Source organism: Camelus bactrianus, chromosome 30 (assembly GCF_048773025.1).
Source record: "Camelus bactrianus isolate YW-2024 breed Bactrian camel chromosome 30, ASM4877302v1, whole genome shotgun sequence".
Taxonomy (NCBI): Eukaryota; Metazoa; Chordata; class Mammalia; order Artiodactyla; family Camelidae; genus Camelus; species Camelus bactrianus.
This window is the reverse complement of record NC_133568.1, coordinates 28542904-28565789: the sequence shown is the minus strand read 5'-3', so window position 1 is coordinate 28565789 and position 22886 is coordinate 28542904. Positions and strand designations below refer to the sequence as shown.

Below are 22886 nucleotides of genomic sequence, written 5' to 3'. Positions count from 1 at the left end.
CACGGCCGCAGGCTACGCGGGGCCTCGCGCGGGTCTGTCCTTTCCCCTTCTGCACGCGATCCTGGAGCGCTGAGGCCTCAGGCCCGGGGCCCGGTCTGGCTGGTTATCAGCGGAGGAGGGACCGGTTTCCCAGCTACTGAGATGAGCTCTCACCATGGCCAGCCCGCCCCGCGGGGCTGACACCCAGGAAAGGCCCCCCGCCGTGTGCCTGGCCCGGCCCCTGCTGATTCCTGGAAAGCGTTTCTTTATCCTTCACGTGTCAGGCAAGATAATCCACCCCGATATTTTTTGTTCCTGATTTACACGCTCTGTTTCAAAAACCTTTTCCTTTTCTCTAATCCCATCCTTCTGGAGCAAGCCCACATCATAACAGAAGGACCCCTGCCCACTTTTTCAGTATCTTAATTAAGCTTCCATGAAAATCAGTGTAACCCAAGACGGAGACGAAACGCAGCGGATTAGCGGAATGGACGTCAGACTGTGAAAGGAACCGTTGCTCTCTCCTGGTTTCCACCTGCTTTGTGCCCGTCTCCGCAGGGGTTTCCTTGGGGCCTGAACCCGGCCCAGTGCCTCTAGGTCGTGGGGTGCCCGCTCCTCAGGGGCAGAGGAAAGAGCGGAAGAGGGAGCACCGTCTCGGAGGACAGCGTGTGGTCTTAGGATACGGGGAGGGGCTCTGACTGCAAACTGGAACCGCATGTCTGAGGGCCGATGGCTGTAATACTAAGTCTGCCTGTAAACCTCTCAGATACAGGTCTTTGGTCCTGTGTCCAACGACACACGTAGATAAGTACAAAAAAGGAAATGACAAAAAAGAAATGTCCGTATTTAGGCTCTGTCTATGAAGAAGAGTAAATTTTAGAATTTGGGGGCCACGGTTGCTTCTTTTTAACGCAGGCATCCTGTGTGTCACTGCTGCCCAGGGTCACTGCCCTTAGGATGAGCCGTAACAGTGTCAGCCACTCTTTCTCCGTCAGACACACCCGCATGCGTGCGCACACGGTTATACACGCCTGTGCGCAGCACTGTGTGACGTAACACGGAAATGACCTATTATAGGCCTTTTCCGTAAATTACAGACATGGTGTAATTCCCCGAAGTTCTTTCAAAGGCAGCCCTCTTTCATCTTCTCAGTGAGATACTCAGTCTGGAGAATTCTTTTATTATCCAGAGTCGATGTGAAAACCAGCCGAAGTGTGGCGGTTTCACTCCCGTCACAAAGTTAGACTTGTGTTTTACTGGGAAGAAAAATGCCACAAGCCAAGCTGCGTCTTGTCCTCGGTGACTTCGCAGGGCCTTGAACACCGAGAGGCTTGAATACCCACTGAGTGAACGTGCTTCTGACGTGCCAAGCTCTCAGCCCTCAGAGTGACGGGGAGCAGTCACTGATTGTCACCTTCACGGCATGAACAGCTGACACCACTGAGTCACAGCGGAGGGGACGTGTGACCACGAGTCAGGGTGGCCCAGGGCGCCTCCTGGGTCCCGCTGTTCCATGCTCTGCAATCCTGAGTCACGCAGACGAGGGGCCCTGCCCAGCTGGCCGGCGTCTGCTTTTGAACTGGATCGTCTCACCCTCCCAGTGCTCCTCTGGGGTCCAAAGCTGCCCCAGCCTGAAGGTGCGGAACAATGAGGAGAAACAAAGCTAAAATAATCTTGGCTGTCAATCCTGACCGTACTGTCTTGGAGGAAATCTGAGAATTCTTTTTCAGTTCTGAAGGGTTGACACCTGTCACTCCGGGGAGAGTCAGCAGGTCCCTCCCGACTTACAGAGAGGTCTCCTCCTGACAAGACAGGAATTCCCTGCGTGTGATCGGAAACCACACCTTCGTGATGCTCTAGGAAACATCTGAGTCACCAGCAGCCGTTTGCTGATGCTCTTGGGGCTCCTGGTTACTCATTTCGTCTGCGTGTTGGAAGAACCGGGGGCGCGGGAGAACTTCCTCGGAACCGGGGAAGGCAGAGCCCGTCACTGACTCAGCAGTGCATGTAGGAGTTTTATTTACTTTTTCATCTCAAGGGAAACTTTCCCCGAAGTGTTTGGATCTAAGTGAATAACTCACTAGAGCACACTGGTAAATTTCTCAGTAATTTCTCTCTGACCGAGGGTGGTGACACTCCAGGTTTGCCTGGTCACCTAAAAACGTTTCAGGGCTCGCGAGCCTACAGAACCATGGGCTGTCCGAGCTTTGGGAACCAGAGTGTTTGGCGGTGGGACAGTTACTGGGGTTTTTTGGAACCTCACACCCACACACATGGCACAGGCTGTCTTCGTCATCTGAAATCCAGGCAGGAAGGACGGGGACGCCCACCCGCGCGAGCTCACCAGTCCCAGGGTGAAAGAGATGCAGGGAACTCGGCTGCGGAGAGGGGAAGCCTGAGGTTGCCCCAGTCACACCGACGAAGACGTCTCCAGAAGAGGGCACCCCTGCTCTTCCCAGAGCCACGGTGGCTCCTTCCAGACGCGACCCACGTCTCCAGAGCCAGAGAGACAGGACGAGAGTACCGCAGCGTGAGGTGGACGCTGGTGCCGCTCTGCAGGGCCACGGGGGTCGTGAGCGCGTCCCTCACTGCTTCAGTCACGGCGCCTTGCGGGGCTAAGCCACGTGCTCGTTGCAGGTACAGGGCAGAATCCCACGAGGAATCGCCGATTCATCGCCCAGATAAAGGAGAGAGAATTGTCTGTGTTTAATGTTCAGGGAAACTGTTCATATTAAAAACATGAGTATAATATGTATAACATATAAAATATAATATATTGTGTTAATAATATATAAGTAATACACGTTGTCATATATATTTAAGTAGGTAGAAACGTGTGTGTGTGGCGGGGGTTATTTTATAAAGCTTGCGTTGGGGCGGGGCCCGGCCTGGCCCTCGAACGAGCTTAGTCAGCATCTGCCAGTGACGGAGCCGCCTCCCCCTGCGGCCCCGTCCCCTCCTCCCCCTAAGACACCTTTGCAAACTGCTGATTTCCCCCAGAAATGCCCCCCAGGGTCCTAAGCCTGAGCTCTTTACTCCCGAGAAGTTCTGCACCTGGGCCGCTGCTGAGCACAGGGTGCACACGTGGGAGGAGCTGGGGGCAGAGTGGGGGGCGCCTGGGCACCCGCAATTCCGAGACCGACCGGGATGAGGGCTGCGGTCCAGCGAAGGCTCCTCCGGGGAGCGATGCCCCTGGTGAGCTGGCTGGGGCACCAGCAGGGCCGGCCCTGGTGAGGCCGAGTCGCTGAGGCCTCCTGCTGGCCGCCCACGCGTTTACCCCACCCCCGCCGGCCCCGGCCCTCAGATTAGAATGAGCTGCTGAGAGTCACTTGAGGCCAACAGAGTCACAATAGGACAACTGAACGGTTCCCAGAACAAAAGGGGAATGCAGGCCGCACATGGGCACAAGCAGCAGCTGCGTGGGGTTGGTCAGCGGGCAGCCCTGTGTGCCCGCTGAGGCCCGGGGACGCAGAGTCCCCCTCGCCCCTCTCCGGACCCCCCCCCAACCGCTGCCATCCTCGGGGTCAGTGAGCCTCTGGGGTCCCCAGCTTTGGTTTCCATCAGGAAGAGTCCCCATTCCCAGCTTCCACCTCAGGCTGGCCTGAACTGGCCGTGAGGCCAGGCCCTGCCTCGTCCTCAGTCCCCCCCGCCTGTGGCCCCCGAGCCCGAGGGCCCTCGCCGGCGGCCGCGCCCTGGGCAGAGCCGGGCAGGCACGCGCTCCCAGCCCCGCATCGGTTCCTGTGGGCGACCTCGCAGCCCCTGAGCTGTGACGGCAGTGGCTCGTGGGTGAGACACAGTGCTGGCCGACTTAATTTCTCACTAGAGAGGTGGCAGGCAGCGGGCGGTGTCCGCGTCGCTCCCAGCAGGTGGGCCCGATGTGAATCCGCGTCACTGAGGAGTCCTACCCTTGGACTGTTGTGTTAAACATTTTAATTTCAGGGCTACAATCCAGTCATTTTCCAGGTCACGTAAAATTCACACGAGAAGGCCCTCCTCCCGCCTTTGTTCCTGTCTCTTAGCAGCAAGGACTCTTCCTGGATGGTTGAATTTTATATGCTGTCTTAATTAGTTTGAAAATTTACCTCTAGCTGAAAATTTGTATCTAAACTGCTTTAAAACAAAAAGTATGTCTTAATGTCTTCCTTCTTTTTCTAAAATCTTTATAAAGAATCAAAGATGCTGTGGACCAATGTCATAACCAGGGGTCCCATCACTGGAAGGTGACGCTGTGTTGACATGTGATTTGCTGCAGATGTGGGGGCAGGGGGACGGGCCTTCCATCCAGGTGACGACACCAGTCCTAGTGTTCACGCAGCAACTACTCCGATGCCTTGAGGTCCCGGGGGAATCCCAGTGAACGTTCCGTCCATCTTTATGAAAACACATGCTGCTCCAGCCCCAGAGAAATGGACTTTGACTCACACACCCATACACACACACACACACACACACACTCATTCACCTACGCACACACACGCTGACACACTCACGCACTCCAACATGCCATATGCACACTCACGCAGCCACACACAGAGCCAGGCAGGACGGGGTGGGGAGGGGACACGCCACGTCCCCACCCCGGGGGAGCCTTCTGCCGGTCTGCAGGCCCAGCTGGTGGGAACCACGGGACCCCTGGGCTTCATTTGTGAGCGAGGACAGCCACCCACAGCTGTGCCAGCTGTGTCGTTGGCAGGAGATTTCTGGAAGTTTCTTTGCCACCAGTTGTTTGCCCATAACTGAAGATGAGAGGGCGGTGGTGGTCTCAGGAGGAGCAGAAGGAGAGCCATCTCTGAGGGGGGCCCAGGGGCGTGTACTGCCACTGCTGGGCTGGGATCCCTGGAAAGGGCTGGGGAGACCCCCAGCACCGCCCTCTTGGGCTGCACAGTCAGGCTTCTCGGGTACCCAGGGGGTTGCCTCGGGCTTTGGGATGCTGTCCAGTCCTCAACGTCGTTCTCACTCATCTTCACTGACACTGAATTAAAGAAGACACCTGAGATGGTGAGAGGGAGGGACCCTCTCAGGCTGCCCTCAGGTTGGGGACAGTGGAAGGACAGAGAGAAAAGTTTCAAAAGCATTAGCTGCCCCGCAGCCGGGAGGGAGGGTGCGGGTCTGCCTCGGCTGCCGGTTCCAAGGCCGTCCCAGGCACATGGGCCGCAAAGAGCGGGACCCGACACCAGGAGCACTTTGCCCCCGTTCCTGGGGTTCCACACCCGCTCTGCAGACGTTTAGACGCCTGGAGGGACCAGCTGCACTTTGACTCACTTGTAGAGCGATACTCCTTGAAATCCTGTACGAAACTGCCGTCAGCCCCTCACCCGCGGGGCCTTCCAAGCCATTCAGATAGAGGCTTATGTTCAGCCGGAGCCGGAGGGGTCTGTGCAGCTGGGGCGCAGCGCCAAGAGAGAGCTGCCTTGTGCGCAGAGCAACGCTGCAGCCGGCTGTGGGCCCCGCGAAGCACGGAGGTGGAGGGGTCAGCGAGCTGACACGGAAAACGTAAATAAAGCGGGGCAGGGTGGAGCGCGTGCCTAGCGTGCACGAGGTCCTGGGGTCAATCCCCAGTCCCTCTGTTTTTAAAAAAATAAACAAATAAACCTAAAATTACCTCACTGCCGTTGAAAATATTTTTAAGAAACATAAAGAAAAAATTTTTAAAAGAAACAAAATTTTTTAATTAAAAAAAATATAAATAGAATGCTACTTCTGTGTTTCAGAATGTTAGTGTCTTCAAAATTATAAAAAACTATTTGCAGTTTTCAAATCTGTTTTGTTTTTGCAACTGCCTCTCTCTTCAGCGCAGCCCTGGAGGCGGCAGAGGCATTTTCTCCGCTGGGTTTGTCCCCGTGACTCTGTGGCTCCAAGTCTGGAGATGTCTCCAGGGAAGAGTCGTGCTTTGAGGGCAGGTGGCTCCTCGAAGTCAGGAGAGGGGCAGTAACGCCAGAACAGCGTAGCGCAGGGAAGCCTGGTGGCTGGCTGCTCCTGGCATCAGTCTGATAAGACCCTCAGCGGCGGCTGCTCAGCTCTTAGCAGGGGAGGGGACCAGCCCTTGTTTCCGTGGCTACAGAAGCCGGCCTCCCTCGGCCCCTAGTCATCCAGTGGCGCGTGCTTCTGATACGTCACTAGCCGATCGAAGGGCCCTCAGGCAGCTTTTACTCTAACCTTGCAGGAACTTCAGGAGACAGAAAACAAAACCAGCCTTTGCGTCGGCAGGGTTGAAACAGAGACCAGACTGTTAAGCTCTCCATCCTCGTAATGCCTCGCACAGGGATTGTTTTATTATTTTGAAATGAGGATTACTCATCCTGCAGGTGTTGGCCGAGCGATTTCTATGCCCCAGGCAGTGTCTCAGCGGAGAAGGGCAGCAGTGAACGAAACAGAAAGGCCTGCCGCGTGGACATGACCTCTGACCTGGGTCCCAGTCCTGACTCTGCTGCTTAACAAGCGTGTGCTTTTCGGTCTGACCCCGCTGAGTCCTGGTGCTGACACCTGTGAACCGGGCATGGGGGTGCCTGCGACGCGGGGACCTGGGGGGCCGGGGGCAGGTGCGAGTGAGACTCACACAGGGGTCTGCAAGGAGGAAGCTCGGCTCTCTTCCTTTCCTTCTTCTCGGCGTGGAGCCCCGTGCCCCACCCCCACTTCCTTAACCGTAAGTCAGCTCCGAGGACCCTGTCCCTGCCTGGCCTTCACTGCTGGCACCCCCGGCCGTACGGAGGCCGGAGCGCAGGTGAGCGGCGCCGTGAAGCTGTGAAGCGGGAGGAGCGCAGGGTGCAGCTCCATCAGCGTCTTGTCAAGGGAGCGAGTCCCCCACGGGGGCAGGGAAGTTGCAGGAAGGATCACCCTTCCAAGTGCAGAGAGAAGAGACGCCTGTTAGAGCTTTCGTTCTAACCGTGACGGTCGGCGTCTTTTCTCACTGAGCTGCGTTCGGTCTGTGGATTTGCTGACTGGACATGTCACACGTGGCCTTGATCCCATTTTTATGGCTTTTAAATGTGTTTTTAAATTTTTTTCCCCTTAACAGAAGCACTGGGGATTGAACCCAGGACCTCGTGCACACCAAGCATGCACTCTACCACTGAGCTATACTCCCCACCCCTCAAATTTCTTTTAAAAGAAAAACAAATTACAACTCTTTTTAATGGATGTTTTTCTTCCCCTTTTACAAGTTAAGTTTAACTTGATCTGATTTTGTCTGTGCACACAGGAGAATCCCTGGGTGCCCTAAGGGGCAAGCACCATCTTGGTGGGGCTGCTGCAGGCGGGGGCGGTGAACACAGCCCAGCAGTGGGGCACTCAGTGCGTCGAGGCCCCCGAGAGGCCCTCTGGGGGACAGTGCTGAGCAGGGGCAGAGTCCAGAGCCTCTGGAAGGCCTCGGGGGACATGGCCTCTGAGCTGACCCTGGGATGCCAGACAAGTGCGGCTGTGTCCCCACGGAGCAGCCCTGTGGCAGGAGGCCAGGCCCTTGGCAGGGGGCTGGGGGTGGACGCTGTGCCGTGGCGGCAGAGCTGTAGGAAGGCAGGGTGGACCTGACACTCAGAGAGCAGTCAAAGGCGGAGTTTGATTGCGATGTTAGTTTGGTCTTTGCCCATCAGCAGTGGGCAGAACCCAGGGTCCTGAGCATGGCCGATGGAGCCTCTGACCTGGAGGGTCTGCGAGGACGGACCTCGGGGGAGCAGCCCGTCCAGGACGAGGCTGCAGAGCCAGAGTCCATGCAGTGGCCGCAGATGCAAAGGAGCCGTGATTGCCAGGTCAGCCTGGCTCCTGGCACTTGCCTTTCCAAACGTTTCCCCGGGTCGCAGCCACTCCCACGATGCTCCCAGGTCACACAGAACCGCCGTCCCGACCTTCCCTCCCTCACAACGCTGCACTCACCAGCCCAGCAGCCTGTCTGCATGCATGGGCTTCGGCGAGGTGCTGAGTTCTGCAGCATCCACGGGGCCCTGGGGCCCTCCCTGTCCCAAGGTGGTCACAAGCAGTGGTCAAGGTTAGCCCCGTGAACCACGTCCGTCCCCGGGACTTGAAACTGGGCAGTGTAGTAAGGACTCAGCATTTAAACACGGGCCGAGACCACCAGCATCCAGGGAGCGGATTCACTCCCTGAAGGAGGGGGGACTTGCACGCCCCAAAGGCGGATGGGGGCAGCGGAGTCGAGAATGCGGAAGTCGGGGTGCACGTGGCGTGAGCAGGAGTCGGGCCCAGGGAAGGTCGGGTGGGGCTGCTGGGGCAGGATCCAGGGGACCGTGGGGACCGGGCCGGTTGACGTGTGAGATTCTGGCCCCCAAACGTTTGGGCTAAGGGTGGGCACACTGACACGGGCTCTAGACAGCTGTGGCCAGAGCAGCCTCCCCGAGGTCTGCGTCCCTTCTCACTCTGCTCAGAGTCCTCTTGGAAAGCACTGGGGTCAACCGATAGCCCTCACATCCCAAGCACCAAGCACTAGCTCAGCGCATCACAGTGTGCAGAGTATGCCTGGAGATTAAAGGCTTTATCCTCAGTCAGCACCCTCTACGGATGGCACTTCGCGTGCTGCATTTAGACGTTTGTAGAGATTCAGGCCAGAAGGGATGTTGCAGCCCCCTCCAGCCCGCCTGTGAGGGATGCAGGCTTGGTGATCGCCGGTGAGCGAGGCAGCCGCACCACCTAGGTGCCCGAGGGCCTGCGCCTGCACCCGGAAGGTGACATCATGCGGCTGTGTCCTTCAGCGTCTTCAGTAACCAGGACCCGTCGGAAATAACCCAGAACTTGTAGGAAATGAGCCCTAATTGTCTTGTGATGAAAATTTAAAATGTCACAGTGAGATTCAAGGAGATCAATTTTTCTTCAGCTTTGGAGAACTTTGTAATATGCACACATCAGTATCTGTGTGTGTGGATTTATTTCCATGATGTGCAAATGTTGACTTTCTGGTTGGGATAATTTCCTTATGAAATTATCAATTTATTCAAGGTTCATGCAACAAAACATAAAAACGTTATGAGCACCCATTGTGATTAAGTTAGAATTTTCATGAATAAATCTTTTAAAGAGTCAACCCCACTGCATGAGTAAACATGGAATATTTTCCATTTCTTTAGTCAAATACCCAATAAAATGTGAGCTGTGTCTGATTATATATGATCTTGATAAACTGCCTCAAAACGATTTCTAAACAAGAACATAAGCTGAAAAGCCATTAACATGTTAGCATGCACTTTACTAAAACAGGTAGCGCAGCCAGCGAAGAGCTTCCCAGCAGCTGTCTTTATAGCTGGTATCTTGGAACATTTCCTTTTTTCTGTTAATCTAATTAAAACATCACCTTTTCTTCATCTGAAAAATCATGTTTTATCAGCTGAGGGTCTTTTTTACGTCTTTCACTGAATATTTCTTCACTTGCAGAGTCTTCAAGTTATTTTTATCCCTAAAAAGGGCAGCAGCTAACACTGGCTGGTACGGGGCTGGCCCTTCCTCGGAGCTGGGAGGCCGCTTGTGAAAAGCAGGCATTGTGTGAGAAGCCCATCCTGCTCTAGACATTTGACACCATTGTTTCTGCCGCTTCCAGGGACAGAAAGTGTGCAGGACAGATCTGCAACTGTCCCCGGAGCAGCTCTAAAAATAACGCTCCCGCTTACGGAAACGCCCGGTAGAAATGTATCGATCGTTTTCCCCACTGTGAGCCGTCAACTACGCCGGTCCCGCCAAAAGAGAGTCAGTTGAAAAGGCGAACGCTTCTGACTAGTTTTTCCAGTAACAAATGTCAGAGCATCCTCCAAATACTCATGAAATGGGATAAATGTCTTTAGGAGTGTGTGTTGGTTAAACATGAGGTTCTGTTTGAGCTCAGAGGAAGGACGCCCGCCAAAGCCAGGTAATCGCGGACCCTCTTCCTTTGAGGAAAGAAAAGCAACTGAGACCAAAGGTCACGTTTTTCTAAAGACCAAGGACACGGCTTCTGGCATCTGTGCCCTTGGCTGAGAGGATCACAAAGCACACCACTTTCTGCACACATCCCTCACCTTTCTTTACTTTTCAACAATTGCAAGCAATACTGAATATTCACACATTCCACAAAAAGCCCAGGGAGGTCACAGAAAGCGACGGGCATGCCCGTTTCCTTGTGAACCAGCGGCGTGTCTGCGTCTCCGCAGGGCCGAACTCCAGGCTGACTTTTGGTGATTCCACGGCTACTAGAAATTTCACAGTGTTCACTGGTTGCCAATTAATAATGCAGGATCTGCGGCCCTGATCTGTTTGGTTTTCTGCATGTCTGTAATCGGTAATTCTTCCAAAAGAGTCTAATAGCACCTGATTATTTAGCAAACAAACCTCAGAATTGCAAGGGAGGAAGAAAGATAATATGAGACGACTCCAGCTTTCGCTTCTTGAGGAGTGCAGGGCAGTGTGAGGCGAGTTAGGTGCACATGCATACAGGGAGCTGGGCTTTACCGCGTGTGTGTGCCTTCTGTATAAATGAACAGCTTCCTCAAGGATCAGAGCCTTTACCTGTTGGAAGGGGAATGAAAGTCAAGTGCGAGACAAGGTCGCACAGGCTCAGACAAGTGATCGCGCGTGACGGGCGTTCTCTGAACTCGGATGTCCTGGGTCTGACAGGGTCACCTGTAAGGCGTTTACTCTGGTGGCCGGGAAGGTGCAGCTTCGCCTCCGAGTCTCCTTCTGGCCCTTTCCTTGCTCCAGCTGCTCAGGGGTGGAGGCTTCGCCGCCGCTACCTGATCTGCACATCTCTAAGAGACGGCTCTGCCCTCGCAGCCGTCCAGTCAGATTAGGCCACGCCGTTCACCCGTTCCCCATCACCTTGTGAGTCCGGGCCCTTGCGCCCCACCCCCTGGGTCCCCGCGGAGGTTCCCGGGTGGCCCGGGTGTGACCGACTGTACCGTATCCCGGGGGCTGGGTTCCCTTTGGCACATCCATCTTCTCGTTTGAAAACAGCTGTCATTAGTTTCATTCATGAAATTAAAACTAAGTGTGCTTTTTAAAACCACCTTCCATGTCAAGTCCAAAGCTTCAGTGGTACAGAGAACATCTTACTGTAGTCACTTGCACTGTAGGCACAAAAAGTGAGTTCTTTCCTGCGCGGTAGGCTCTCAGACTCTGCTTCTCCTGACGCTGCGTGGCGTTAATCCTCAGGTCTCCTGGTAAGGCTGCACTGGCTCCCGTTCCTCCTGTAACTCCTGTTCCCCCTGTTCCCCTGTTACTGTTACACTGGCCCCTGTAACTCCTGTTACTGTTACACTGACCCCTGTTCCTCCGGTTTCTCCTGTTCTTAGAACTTAGATCTACATTGTAGCCCAAGGAGGTCAGCAGACGTCTTCTGTAAAGGGGCAGGTGGTCGACGTTGCAGGCTCTGCGGACCCCACGGTCCCCATCATTGCTGACTCTGCTCTGCCCTGGGAGCCCAGAAGTAGCCAAAGATGATTTTGTCAGCACACAAGTGAGGCTGTGTGCCAGTGAAACTTTATTTATGTGTTGTGAAATCCTATTTTTTTTTTTTTCCTTTTTAACCATTTAAGAAGGAAAGCACATTCTCAGCCCCGGGGCTGTGACACCACAGGTGGCCCAGATTGGGTCTAGGGAGTCGTGTGTGACACCTTCTGCTTCGTTGGCGTGGAGGCCAGCTGCCGGCGAATCCGTTGATTCCTGCTCAGTACAGAATGCAAAGGAAAAGCCCTGCTTGTCATAAAATGTCCTGCACTTGAGAAACATTACATGGAAAGCTGGCAGGTGCTCTGTGTTCCGAGTCCCCTGGATGGCTGTTCACAGACACTGCCCTCGCCCCCCAGTTTCTCATCTGTGGGTCGGGCATGGGGGCCACGGAACAGGCACTTCTGGCTCCCGGGTGTTGACCTCTCATGACACCCTCTCTCTCCCTCTGTCCCCAGTCCTAATGTTTATCCCCTAAAGCTCTCAGGGATCCGCACTGGGCCCCTGCCCCGTCCCCAGACCCCGCCCAGGAGGCCGACCTCCCTCGCCTGGGCTGCCCCGTGATGTCTCTGCTGTTCTCAGGTGCCCACTCTTCTCAGCAGAGCCAGAGGGACTTTCTGAAAATGTCAATTTGATTATGCTGCTTCTGAGTTTGAAGAGCCCCCCGTAGCACTGCACACTTTTGGAACAAAGAACAAACCCTTTTCGTGGCCTTCAGCAGCCAGCGAGCCCACGCTCGGCCTGCCACCCGCCGCCACCCCCAGCTCTGCCCAAAGCCCCAGCCCCTCCCGTCTGGCTAATTCCTTCTCACCCCACAGCCAGGGCCGTGCCCCGCCCGAGGCCCTCCCACTGATGAGATTGTCTCTGTCACCCTACTGCCATCAAGGTGCCGGCCAGGTCAGCCCTCACCTGCAGTCTGGGGGAAGTCCACCTCCAGGCGCACACAGGTTGCTGGCAGAATTCAGCCCTGAGTCGTTTCAGGGGTGCGGTCCCCGTTTCCTTGCTGGCTGTCAGCTGGGGTCACCCTCAGGTCCTAGAGGCCACTCTCTCGACCCTACCCATGGTCCTTCCTGTTCTTAAGCCGGCAGCGATGCTCCCCATCCTTCTCATGCTTGGGTGGCAATCTCCCTGACCAGCTCCTGTCACCAGCCGGAGCAAACTCTGTCTTCCAAAGGCTCCCGTGGTTGGTTCAACAGTCCCAGATAACCTCCTTTTGCCGTATGACATGACAATGTACAGGGGTGAGGGTTATGGGCGCCCATTCTTAGAATTCTACCTACAGAGGCATGAAATGAACGTTGGCTAGATGGATGGATGGGTGGGTGGATGGGTAGGTGGTGAGTGGGTAGATGGGGTGGATGAGTGATGGCTGGGTGAGCGGGTGGGTGCATAAATGGAGAGGTGGATGGGTGGGTGGGTGGGAAATGTATGGGAATTTACACAAGGAATTCCCAGACTAGTTTTATAACTATCATAATAATAGCAACAGTAATGACAAAAGCCCCCGCTGAGCACTTACTGGCGTCAGTGCTCAGAACATGCTGTCACGCGTCCCACAGGGGCTCGTCAGAACAATGACACGAGGAGGCACCTGAGGCGTAGAGGTTAAATCAGGTGCTCAAAGTCACATCATAGATGGTAGAACCAAGAATCAAAGTCCACTGGGTTTGACCCCAGCGGACTCCAGCCTTGCAGGCCAAATTCAGTTTAACTCTACTGTCATTTGCTTAGCACCAGGGTGTAAAATTGGCCTTGGGGGTGGGAGTACATTTTTCAGCTTATTTCCCCTCCCCTGAAAAGCAGTTCTTAGTGGCACCTGTGATGCCACTTTCTTGGGGGAATTCCGCACCCTCTCGGGCCTGCCCCCGGTCAGCACAGAGTCACCGGGAGAACCCCCAGAGGCGGCACAAGGAGCAGAGCCGCATGGGTCTCGGGCTCCTGGGAATCTCAGTGTCTGGATGCCGACTGTGTTTGGGAAGCTGGGCCCGTGGCCTGTCACGCTGGTTGTGTGATGGAGAAACCGGGCCCCTGAGGAGCAGGCTCCCCGTGGAGCCCCAGGGCTGCCTCTCCCGTGACCCCATCCCTGCTGTGGGAGGGGTCAAGGGGCGAGCTATTTCGAGCAAATAAAAACTATATGTTCTGGGTGCACAAAGGAGGCATTCGTGTGAGATGGGTGGGTTGATAGGATTCGTTGGTGGAGAAGTTTTAAAGAAATCTCCGCGGGTCGCCTGCGGGCGGCTGCATGCCTCTCATAGATGCAGAATTTCTGCCGTAGCAAATCCACGGGCCACAACCATGGGCCTCTTTGTTTCTTGGCCCTCTCTGGTGACCCCAGGAGCAGCGAGCCAGGGCCAAAAGTATTCCACAAACAAGAAGGGTCCTCTTAGCCCTGGCCCACACTGGCAAATTCCACAGTGCCACGGGCCCAGGAGCATGGCCAGCTCCTCTGCAGAGAGTGGCCTGGCTGCATCAGAGACACACAGGTGCCCCGCGCCCCTCTGGCTCAGATGGGGCATCCAGCCAAGTGCAGTGTGAGCTGGGAAGGATGGCTCCCTCTCGCCCTTCCGCCTGCCAGCCTGCACGCCTGGCCCCGTGCTTTAAACCTGAGGTTCTGCCTAAGGCACTGAGCTCACAGCCTGGTTTGTGGCTGTCAGTGTAAGGCAGCCCCCTTGCAGGATGGGGCCCCCTGTCTTCACTTGACAGACAGGAGCTCTGGTCCCCAGCCTGGCCGTCCCTAGTACAAGCTGCTCTTTGCAGCCAAAGCCTGGCTCTTCCGTCGAGGCCGCTTCAGGGAGGAGAGATGCCGGATCTGTGTTTGATCGGAGCCCAGCAGACCGCACACCGGGCAACCAGTGCAGCACCTCCAGCCCCGACCCAGATGGAGAGGGGTTGACGGTCCACAGACGGAACAGGTGTGTTGCTGTCTTGTGTGCGTTATCATGTGAGATGGGACAAGGCGTTCTCCTGTCGGATAACATACATCAGCACGCCCTATGTCAAGAAAGTAGAAATGGAAATTTCGCTCAGATAGTCAACGACCAATTTCATACCATCAACCGAAAATGAGACTCTGGCCAGGGCTCAGGTCGACCTGATGTACCAGTGTCTGCTCCTTTTTCTCCAGCTTCCCTGGCACCTCTGCTTGGAGGGGAACTGGAGCATATTCTGCAGAAGGAAGCGGAGGTTCTGAGTGGTGCCCGATGGGCTGGGAGGGGACAGTCAAGGCCGGCGGGGTTCCTTGTCTGGAGTTACTGCTTATCCGCAAAGCTTCCCCGGGTAAAAGTTCCACCACTGCAGACCCAAACCATCTTCCCACCAGAAGAGAACCACAACCTACGAAGACCACTCGAGGAAAGCTGTGCTGTGTATTTCAGTTTGGGGGCCGAGCTCCTGCATCGTTTTTTCTGGGCTTTTGGAAACAGCATCGCCTTCTCTTGGTTTTTCAGAAACAGGGTCCCTTCTGCAATGGGCTGGAGCATTGGATAACGTCTCCGTAGTTCGTACCACCGCCTCTGTACCCCTTACGGCTTCCTTGACTGTGACGGACGTGACTTCAGATTTCCTCTCCTCTTCTGATCCAGGTCGCCCTCCCTGAAAGGACTTGCCCTGGGTCCAGGCATCCTTACTTTGCCACATTGACTTGCCCCGGAGAGACAGGGCCTGAGACAGTGTCAGCTGTGGTCACCTGCGTTGTGCGGTGCCTTCTACGGTCTCAGTCATCTGTAAGATACTGCTTGATGCAAAAAGTATATGAGTTTAAAAAAAGTAAGTTAAAAATATAAGTTAAAAACCGTGAGTTGAAAAACAGCAAATCGAATACCAAATGACTAAAGCTTTCCTGCGTTTTGTGGCTTCCACAGTGACGGCGCCTTGCATCTGTTCTTCGCCGCTGCTTCAAGTTAGAAGGGCTCAATCTCAACAGCTGGGGAAGTAGCCATTTTGGTGCCTCTGGACGTATGGATGTGTTTTGGGTTAACAGCTCCTAAGGGGACCGTGAGCTGGGAAACCAGAGTGTGAGTCACTTCAGGAGACAGCTGCTCAGTGCGCCAGGACAGGGGGCTCACAGCTGCTCCGAGCTCTGTGTATTTAGAGGGACATTCCCGAGGGCCCCGGCGCCCGCGTCCCCATCCTGGTGCAAAGGTCCTCCCAGCCCAGGAGGAGACCGCCCTCTACAGAGCCTCCCAGGCCAGGTTGCTGCGGGCTTGTCTCTGAGCGGTTTCTGCCTCGGGCACCCAACGACACTGCAGCAGGGAAAGTGAAAAATAAAGGCTGGATGGCAGGGCCCCCGATGACCTGGGTGGACCTCCTGACCACTGCCTGGGCATCTGTGTCAACAGGGCAAACCCCAGCTTGTCCTCCGCACTCCAGGCCCTGTCAGAGAGGACCAGGATGTGGTTTGGGGTTGGCGTCTACGGGGCATCTCAGGAGATCGTCTCCATCAGGCCCTCCAGGAAGAAGTGTGGGGCACAGTGAACTGGGAACCCGTGGCTTTGAGTCAGGAGAAGTCCCTGTGATGGGGCAGACCTAGCTAATCAGATGATTTTTGACTTTGGCTTTAGCGTTTGTCTGGGGCGGTGATTAGATTTGTTGATTGCTTTAGCAGCGGTACCAGGGATTGAACCAGGGCCGCGTGCGTGCTAAGCACGACTCTACCCCTGAACTGCAGCGCCCTCCCCTCCTGCTGACTTTGGTTTTAGGGTTTGGTTTTTTTTTTTTTTTTTTCCCTGTAATTTAATAAGAACTGAAAATCTTCCAAACAACTAAAATTGAAATCTGGGCTGTAAACCTAGTAAGATCTGCCACCAAAAATAGTTGTTTCATAAAGCCAAGGTTAAAACGTAGGTAAAAGCCCTCAAAATGAATAAACAAATTTTGTTATCTATCAAAATATCTGATGGATGTCCTGTGGGGGGAAGTGAGTGTGTAGGAAGTGTTATATGTGCAAAAGCCCCTCTGCGGTCGGTGCTGGAGGCGGGAGGCAGGAAGCAGAGTGGGAGCTGAGAGTTCGGGCTGAAGTCAGTGTCGTTCTTGGGGCCAGAACTTTCACAGGCCAGGGAGTCTGCTGGATTCTTGAGTGTCCCAGAATCAAAAGCTGTGGATCCTCTGGCCCAGAGACTGCAGCTGCCCACTCGCTCCACCCTGAGCAGCAGCGAGGGCCCAGCCCTGCCGGTGGCCTCCTGGGCAAGATGGGCCGTGGACACGCGAGGAGCCCCTGGTTCCAACAGGGCGGGCCTCCCAGGCAGGTCAAGGTCAGGGTCAGGGTGGGACGCGGGGCAGGCCCAGCGGCCTTGTCAGGACGACAGAGGCCAAGGATAGGGAGAGGGGCGCGTGCGCTGGGACAGGGCCTGTCGGGCCTGTCAGGGCCCGAGGCAGGGGAGCCGCGGGCTGGAGATCATCACGGTCACGCCAGAGCGCTGTGCGGGGGGCACCCCGCACGCCATGAGACACAGGGGCTCAGCGGAGACCTTGCAGCAGACCCAGCTAAGGCGGCAAAAGGCAGCCGCGGTCAGCGGTGTGGCAGGCGGAGGCGATGCTGCGGACCCAGGGCGCCTGCCTGCTGGGATGCGGCAGGAGGGGAGCCCGCGACGCACGGGCCTCAGGGGTACCCGAGACTCTGGGTGGGAGCGTCCCTCGGGTGGTGACACCTGTGGTCTCTCTGGACAGTAGACGCTGCTCCACTAGCTCCGCCCTGTCCTGCCAGGTGTCTCTGTGGCCCAGAAACCCCTCTCCACTGTGTCTCAGAGACGGTCCGGGAAGCCGTGCCCTGACTTTCGCGTCACCATCCTCAAAAGTCCACTGCATTTCCTGCGCTCCCCAGTTTTCTGGGGTCATTTTAGTGGAGAGATGAGGTGGGCTTCTTAAAGAAGTTTTCTTGCAGTTTCCTACAGAATCTGAACACCGAGAGAGCGCCTCACACGTGCACGTTCTGGGAAAGCCGCATGCAGGCCTCTCCGGTCGCGCAAGTGCTCCGCCCCGTGACTCGAGTCTAGATGAAAACTCCGCACCGGGCTTTAATTTGAGTAAAGCTGTTATTAATTGACAAATTCAAACTGCACTTGTCCTTCCCCAAAATGCTGCAGATCCACAGATTTTCACTTCTCCCGGTGCCCCTTGTGTGCCGGGAGAAGCTACTCTCGGGACACAAATGCCCTTCTGTGCCTCACAAACAGCCATATTCAGAGACACAAAGGCTCACTGTAGTGAAAACGTTAGTATTCAGATGCGCTCGGGTTTCATTAATGCATTGAATCACGTACAATGCAGCCATTGCCGACTCTCTGCATTTGTGTTAACTTATATCAGCCACGCAAGCTGAAGCCCAGCGACAAAATCAGGCTCCTTCTGTGGGCACCTGTAGATGCGCACCGCGGCCCTGCAGAAGCCCGCAGCTCCGTGCCGGCCACGGCAGCTTCCAGTCGCTGCTTCGTGCTGCTGCGAGGCAGGGAGGGGTTAGATGGGAGATAAACATTGGTGTTCTCTGTGGCTGAATTTATCCGTGGCCGTGGAAGACGTGCCATATTCTTAGTGGTGTGTTTCTGAGGCTGGTGGCATGGCTGGCATTAGGCACAGCTGAGAGCTGTGCGCACCCACCCCAGGAGCAGGAGCAAGACGGCAGCAGGATCCCGGGGTCTGGCTGCTGGCCTTGCTCTGGGACCCCAGCAAACGTTTTCGATATCCCTGGGGAGTAAGTTTCTCTGCTTTGAAAACGTGGGTCAGTCTACTGACTTCATGGTGAGTGTCATTCATGGGACAGCCTCTTGACCCCTGCGACTTTGCTGGCAGAGTGTGGAGTCATTTGGCTTTTGTAATTTATGTATCTCTGAAGTGTGTGTTGTGGATATAAAAGCTTCCAGGTATTTGTAACGAAAGGAAACCACGCCCCTTGCCATCATCCCCCAGGTTGGCCGAAGCTTCTTGCCACCGCAGGACACAACCTTGGCCCTGCACCCTCCCTCTCCCTTGGACCGTAGCCACTCCCACCTGTGCTCACCTGCACCCCTCACCTGCAGCCTAGCTCACCTGCACCCGGGCTCACCTGCAGGCTGGGCTGAAGCTTCGCCTCCCTTGACATCTGGCCCCACCCGCACCCCGTTCCTTGGCTGTCTCTGGGTGCTTTCCTAGAAGATGTCATCACTTCACCTCAACCCTGGAAGTCCTGCACCGCCTGGTGATCTGTCTCAAACAACCCCTTCCCCCCTGCCCCCACCCTCTCCCCTCCCCCTCCCCACCCTCCGCTGGCCAGCTCCCTCTCACCTCAGGCCTTGCACAGGACACCCCCAGCTCCAGGCCTCTCTGCTTCTCCCTCCGGGACCAGCCCAGCTCGTTCCTGAGGAGCCCTGCCCGGGGCATCCTGCTCCGCAGACGGCACATCTCATTCACCCAGACGTTCCTCAAGCAGCCTCCCTGAGGCCCCCTATTTGGCTCTTCCCTTAAGTGCCTTACCTGACACGGAGTTACACATCATGCCTGCTTCCCGGGGTCACCACAGAAAAGGGCCCAGAGCGGGTGGCTTGGGGCAGCAGGAGCGTCTTCCCTCACAGTCCGGAGGCCAAGTCTGCGGCCAGGTGTGGCAGGGCCATGCTCTCCCGAGGCTCTGGAGACGCTCTGTCCCAGGTGTCCTGTAGACACCTCAGGCCAGCGTCTGCTCCCGTGGTCGCATGCCCGCTTCTCAGTGTCTGTGTCTGCATCCCACCCCCCTCTCCTTAGAGGGACAGCAGTCATTGGGTCAGGGCCCCCTCTTCAGTGTAACCCCATCTTGACTTGATGACTCTGCAAAAGACCCTATTTCCAAATAAGTTCACATTCACAGGTCTTGGGGGTCCGGGTGTGGGCACACCATCAGAGGGGACACTCAGCTCACAGCATGCATTGTCATCTGTGTCTGTGCAACAGGGACCACATCTTGTTCATCTGGTGTGGTCCATGACACTTGCTAGCACTGAGTAAGGATGGAAGGGTGGATGGATGGATGGGTGGATAGACGGTGGCTGGGGATGGATAAGCGGGTAAGTGGATGGGTGAGTGGACAAGTGGATGGGTGGGGGCTGGGAGGATGGAGGGGTGGGTGGATGAGTGGATGGGTGGGAGGCTGGGGGGATGGAGGGCTGGGTGGATGGGTGGGGGGCTGGGGGGATGGAGGGCTGGGTGGATGAGTGGATGGGTGGGAGGCTGGGGGGATGGAGGGCTGGGTGGATGAGTGGATGGGTGGGAGGCTGGGGGGATGGGGGGCTGGGTGGATGAGTGGATGGGTGGGAGGCTGGGGGGATGGAGGGCTGGGTGGATGAGTGGATGGGTGGGAGGCTGGGGGGATGGAGGGCTGGGTGGATGAGTGGATGGGTGGGAGGCTGGGGGGATGGAGGGCTGGGTGGATGAGTGGATGGGTGGGAGGCTGGGGGGATGGAGGGCTGGGTGGATGAGTGGATGGGTGGGAGGCTGGGGGGATGGAGGGCTGGGTGGATGAGTGGATGGGTGGGGGGCTGGGGGGATGGAGGGGTGGGTGGATGAGTGGATGGGTGGGGGGCTGGGGGGATGGAGGGCTGGGTGGATGAGTGGATGGGTGGGGGGCTGGGGGGATGGAGGGGTGGGTGGATGAGTGGATGGGTGGGGGGCTGGGGGGATGGAGGGCTGGGTGATGTTGGTAAACATCAGTGAACAGGTTGTCGGGAGGTTCGATGGCTGGATGGTATTACAGGAAAGTGTGAGTAAACCACATTTTCTGTGGATAAACAATAAACTTTGGAAGGGAAACCAGCTAAACGACGTTCATTTACGCCCACCTCAGTCTTGAGAGAAAGGCTATTTCTGCGGGAAGCTGAGGGGCAGTGGTCTGCAACCTGAAACCTCCCATTCCCACATCAGCTCTCTGACTGTCACCACTTACAGAAGAGAAGCCAACTCAAAATGTCCTGAATAAGCAATTCTCTCTTGCAAAAGGCGTCTTGTGGAATCTGGAAACTAAAAAATTCTAAATGCCCCATTTCTGTAAGGCGTGAATTGCCAAAGATGTGGGAGGTTCCATTTTTAGCAAGGACACTAAAAATACCTTTTGTCGAATGCCTGCTCGCAACACGCTTAGCTTATGCACAGTGGCCGTTTAGACGGTAAACGTCCCATAAATGTGCCTGCAGTCCCGGCGTCTCCCCGCAGCGATGACAGTACCCAGGGGAGAGTGTGTGCCTTTGCTGGGTTGGCTCCGGCCAGTTTTTTGGGAAGGCCTGGTGCCAAACCTGGAGCACCTGAGGCCATTCCCAGGGCCTCTGAGACACAGGGCTGCAAGCAGGGTGCTCAGGCCAGGTCTGCCCGAGGCGGTCAGGGGCCGCCTGGAGCTTCAGGGCGCTCCGCGCATCCTGTGGATTTTGTAGGGGACGGCGGGTCCACCAGCCCGGGAAGAAAGCTGCATTGTCCGCACCCTGCTTTGCACGGCCGTATTCACATCTCACTGTTGTTTGCAGGCGAGGCAGATGCGGACCAGAACAATGGGACCCCCTCGCAGGACACAGCGGTGACAGACTCCAAGCGCACAGCGGACCCAAAGAATGCCTGGCCTGACGCCAACCCATCTGACCCCGGGGGCCGCCCCCACTTAATCCGCCTCTTTTCCCGAGATGCCCCGGGGAGGGAGGACAACACCTTCAAAGACAGGCCTTCAGAGTCAGACGAGCTTCAGACCATCCAAGAAGACAGTGCCGCTGCTCCGGAGGGCCTGGATGTGATGGCCACACAGAAGAGACCCTCCCAGAGGCACGGATCCAAGTACCTGGCCTCGGCGAGCACCATGGACCACGCCAGGCACGCCTTCCTCCCCAGGCACAGAGACACGGGCATCCTCGACTCCCTCGGCCGCTTCTTTGGCGCCGACAGGGGCGCGCCCAAGCGGGGCTCAGGCAAGGTGAGCTCTGAGGAGTAGAGAGAGGAGCCCGGAGTGCGTGCGGCCGCTGTGGTGTAGACGGAAAGGAAGGGGCCGCAGGCGAGCTCAGCCCTCAGAGGGGACGTGGGCCAGCCTCTGTGCTGTCGGGGGTCAGTGGTCCTCGCTGGAGATGCTATCAGGTCCGCAGCGGGGGGAAGGGGGGCCTGGGTCTCTGCTTCTCATATTTCCCCATAGCCCACGCTTCTGCCCCTGCTCCTGAGGGCTGCGGTCGGGACGTGGCTCTGGATTGGAGAGCGCTGTGAACCTCGTCTCTGGGGTGGGCGTGCCTGTGGGCGTTGCAGAAAAACCATCGCATTCTGGGGGCTTTTGTGTCTCATGCCTGGGGGCTTTGTGGCTGTTCTGCTGGCTCTGCCCACATTCTGGGGCTTCACTTTGACGTCAGCCAGTTTTTTGTTTTTGTTTTTGTTTTTTTGGACTCAGTGCTGCTAGCTTCATGTTGATTGAGGACTTTTGAACAAACTCGAAATTTAAATTCACCTTGAGTGGATATTCTTTTCTGCCTGAGTGAGTTGTGTGGGGGAATAGATGAACGTGTCTGTGAATCAAAACTGTATTATTTCGGTATTCCATTAGTTTGAGTATAGCATTTGTGAAGTCTCTTTAAGTGTTCTGCAGATAAAAATGTGTCACAAGAGAAAAATGCTCCTATTGTGGTCGGTTTGCGACGCTGGCTTCTGGGCTGGGTGGGGAGGAGGTCGTCTGTGGCTGGTGTCTCACTGCAGAGGTAATCCCTGAGGGGCATCGGATGGCAAACACATGGCATTCATGGCCCCCGACTTCTTAGGGTGTCATACAGGTGGGCCATTTTGGGAGGAGTGAGGTTTTGCTGCAAACTCGGTTTATCGGGTGTGCTCACCAAGCACCTGAGATGCAGCCAGGCTTCCGGCCGTGCCCTGTGCTTCAGCTGAAAGGCCTGAAAGGGAACGTCCGAGGCTCTGGAGCAGAGGCCCCCGGCATCCTAACGGAACGTGGTCAACATGGGGGCGCCGGGAGTGGAGGCGCTTCTCGAATTTGCTTTAGTCTCCGCCTTTAAGTCTTAAAGTGACTGACGATCTGAAACGGTTGGAGACAATCTCAGGTGTCGCTCCGCCTTTTGTATTAAGGCGTCAAGGTTCTGGGCCCGGCCAGCCTCTCTGGCACCTGCTCAGAGCTGAGACCTGTCACTTGACGCTTGGCAGGACCTCGCGTGAGTGGCGCTCGAGGTGCCTGACGTGCTGACAGAACTCATTCTCTGATGGGTTCCTCGGGTGTCCTGGACACGGGGCTGTCTCCCCTCACCCTGAAATGCGGGTCTAATGCTAATTTCAAGCACAGCTGTCAAAGCAAACCTCGCTGTTGTGCAAACACCTGGCACGCGTGCGACCCCTCCCGTCCCGAGACCTTACACTGCCCTGCTTCCCGCCAGGCGCAGGAAGAGCCCACCCAGCCCGCGCGGCAGGGCGCAGTAGCCGCGGCGTGCGCTACAGGGCAGCCCCGCCGCGGGGCGGCTGTGAGCGCGCGGCCGGCCCCTGTGCCCTCCTCTCAGACTGAGCCCCTGGTCTGCGTCCCTGTTTCCCTTCCTTTATGT

At 56.2% G+C, this 22886-nt stretch overlaps 1 protein-coding gene and 1 non-coding gene across 9 annotated transcripts in view; one reads left to right on the top strand and one right to left on the bottom strand.

Annotated features, from left to right (window-relative positions):
* MBP (myelin basic protein) overlaps positions 1–22886 on the top strand; it is an 83996-nt gene that overhangs the window by 34984 nt on the left and 26126 nt on the right. For all 8 annotated transcript variants that reach the window (XM_074355196.1, XM_074355195.1, XM_074355197.1 and 5 more), the window contains exon 4: positions 20844–21280. In XM_074355196.1, the coding sequence (XP_074211297.1) occupies positions 20844–21280 (437 nt within the window). The remainder of the gene's footprint in view (positions 1–20843; positions 21281–22886) is intronic.
* TRNAT-GGU (transfer RNA threonine (anticodon GGU)) lies at positions 6992–7063 on the bottom strand. The gene has a single exon. It is a non-coding gene; the product is annotated as a tRNA-Thr (tRNA).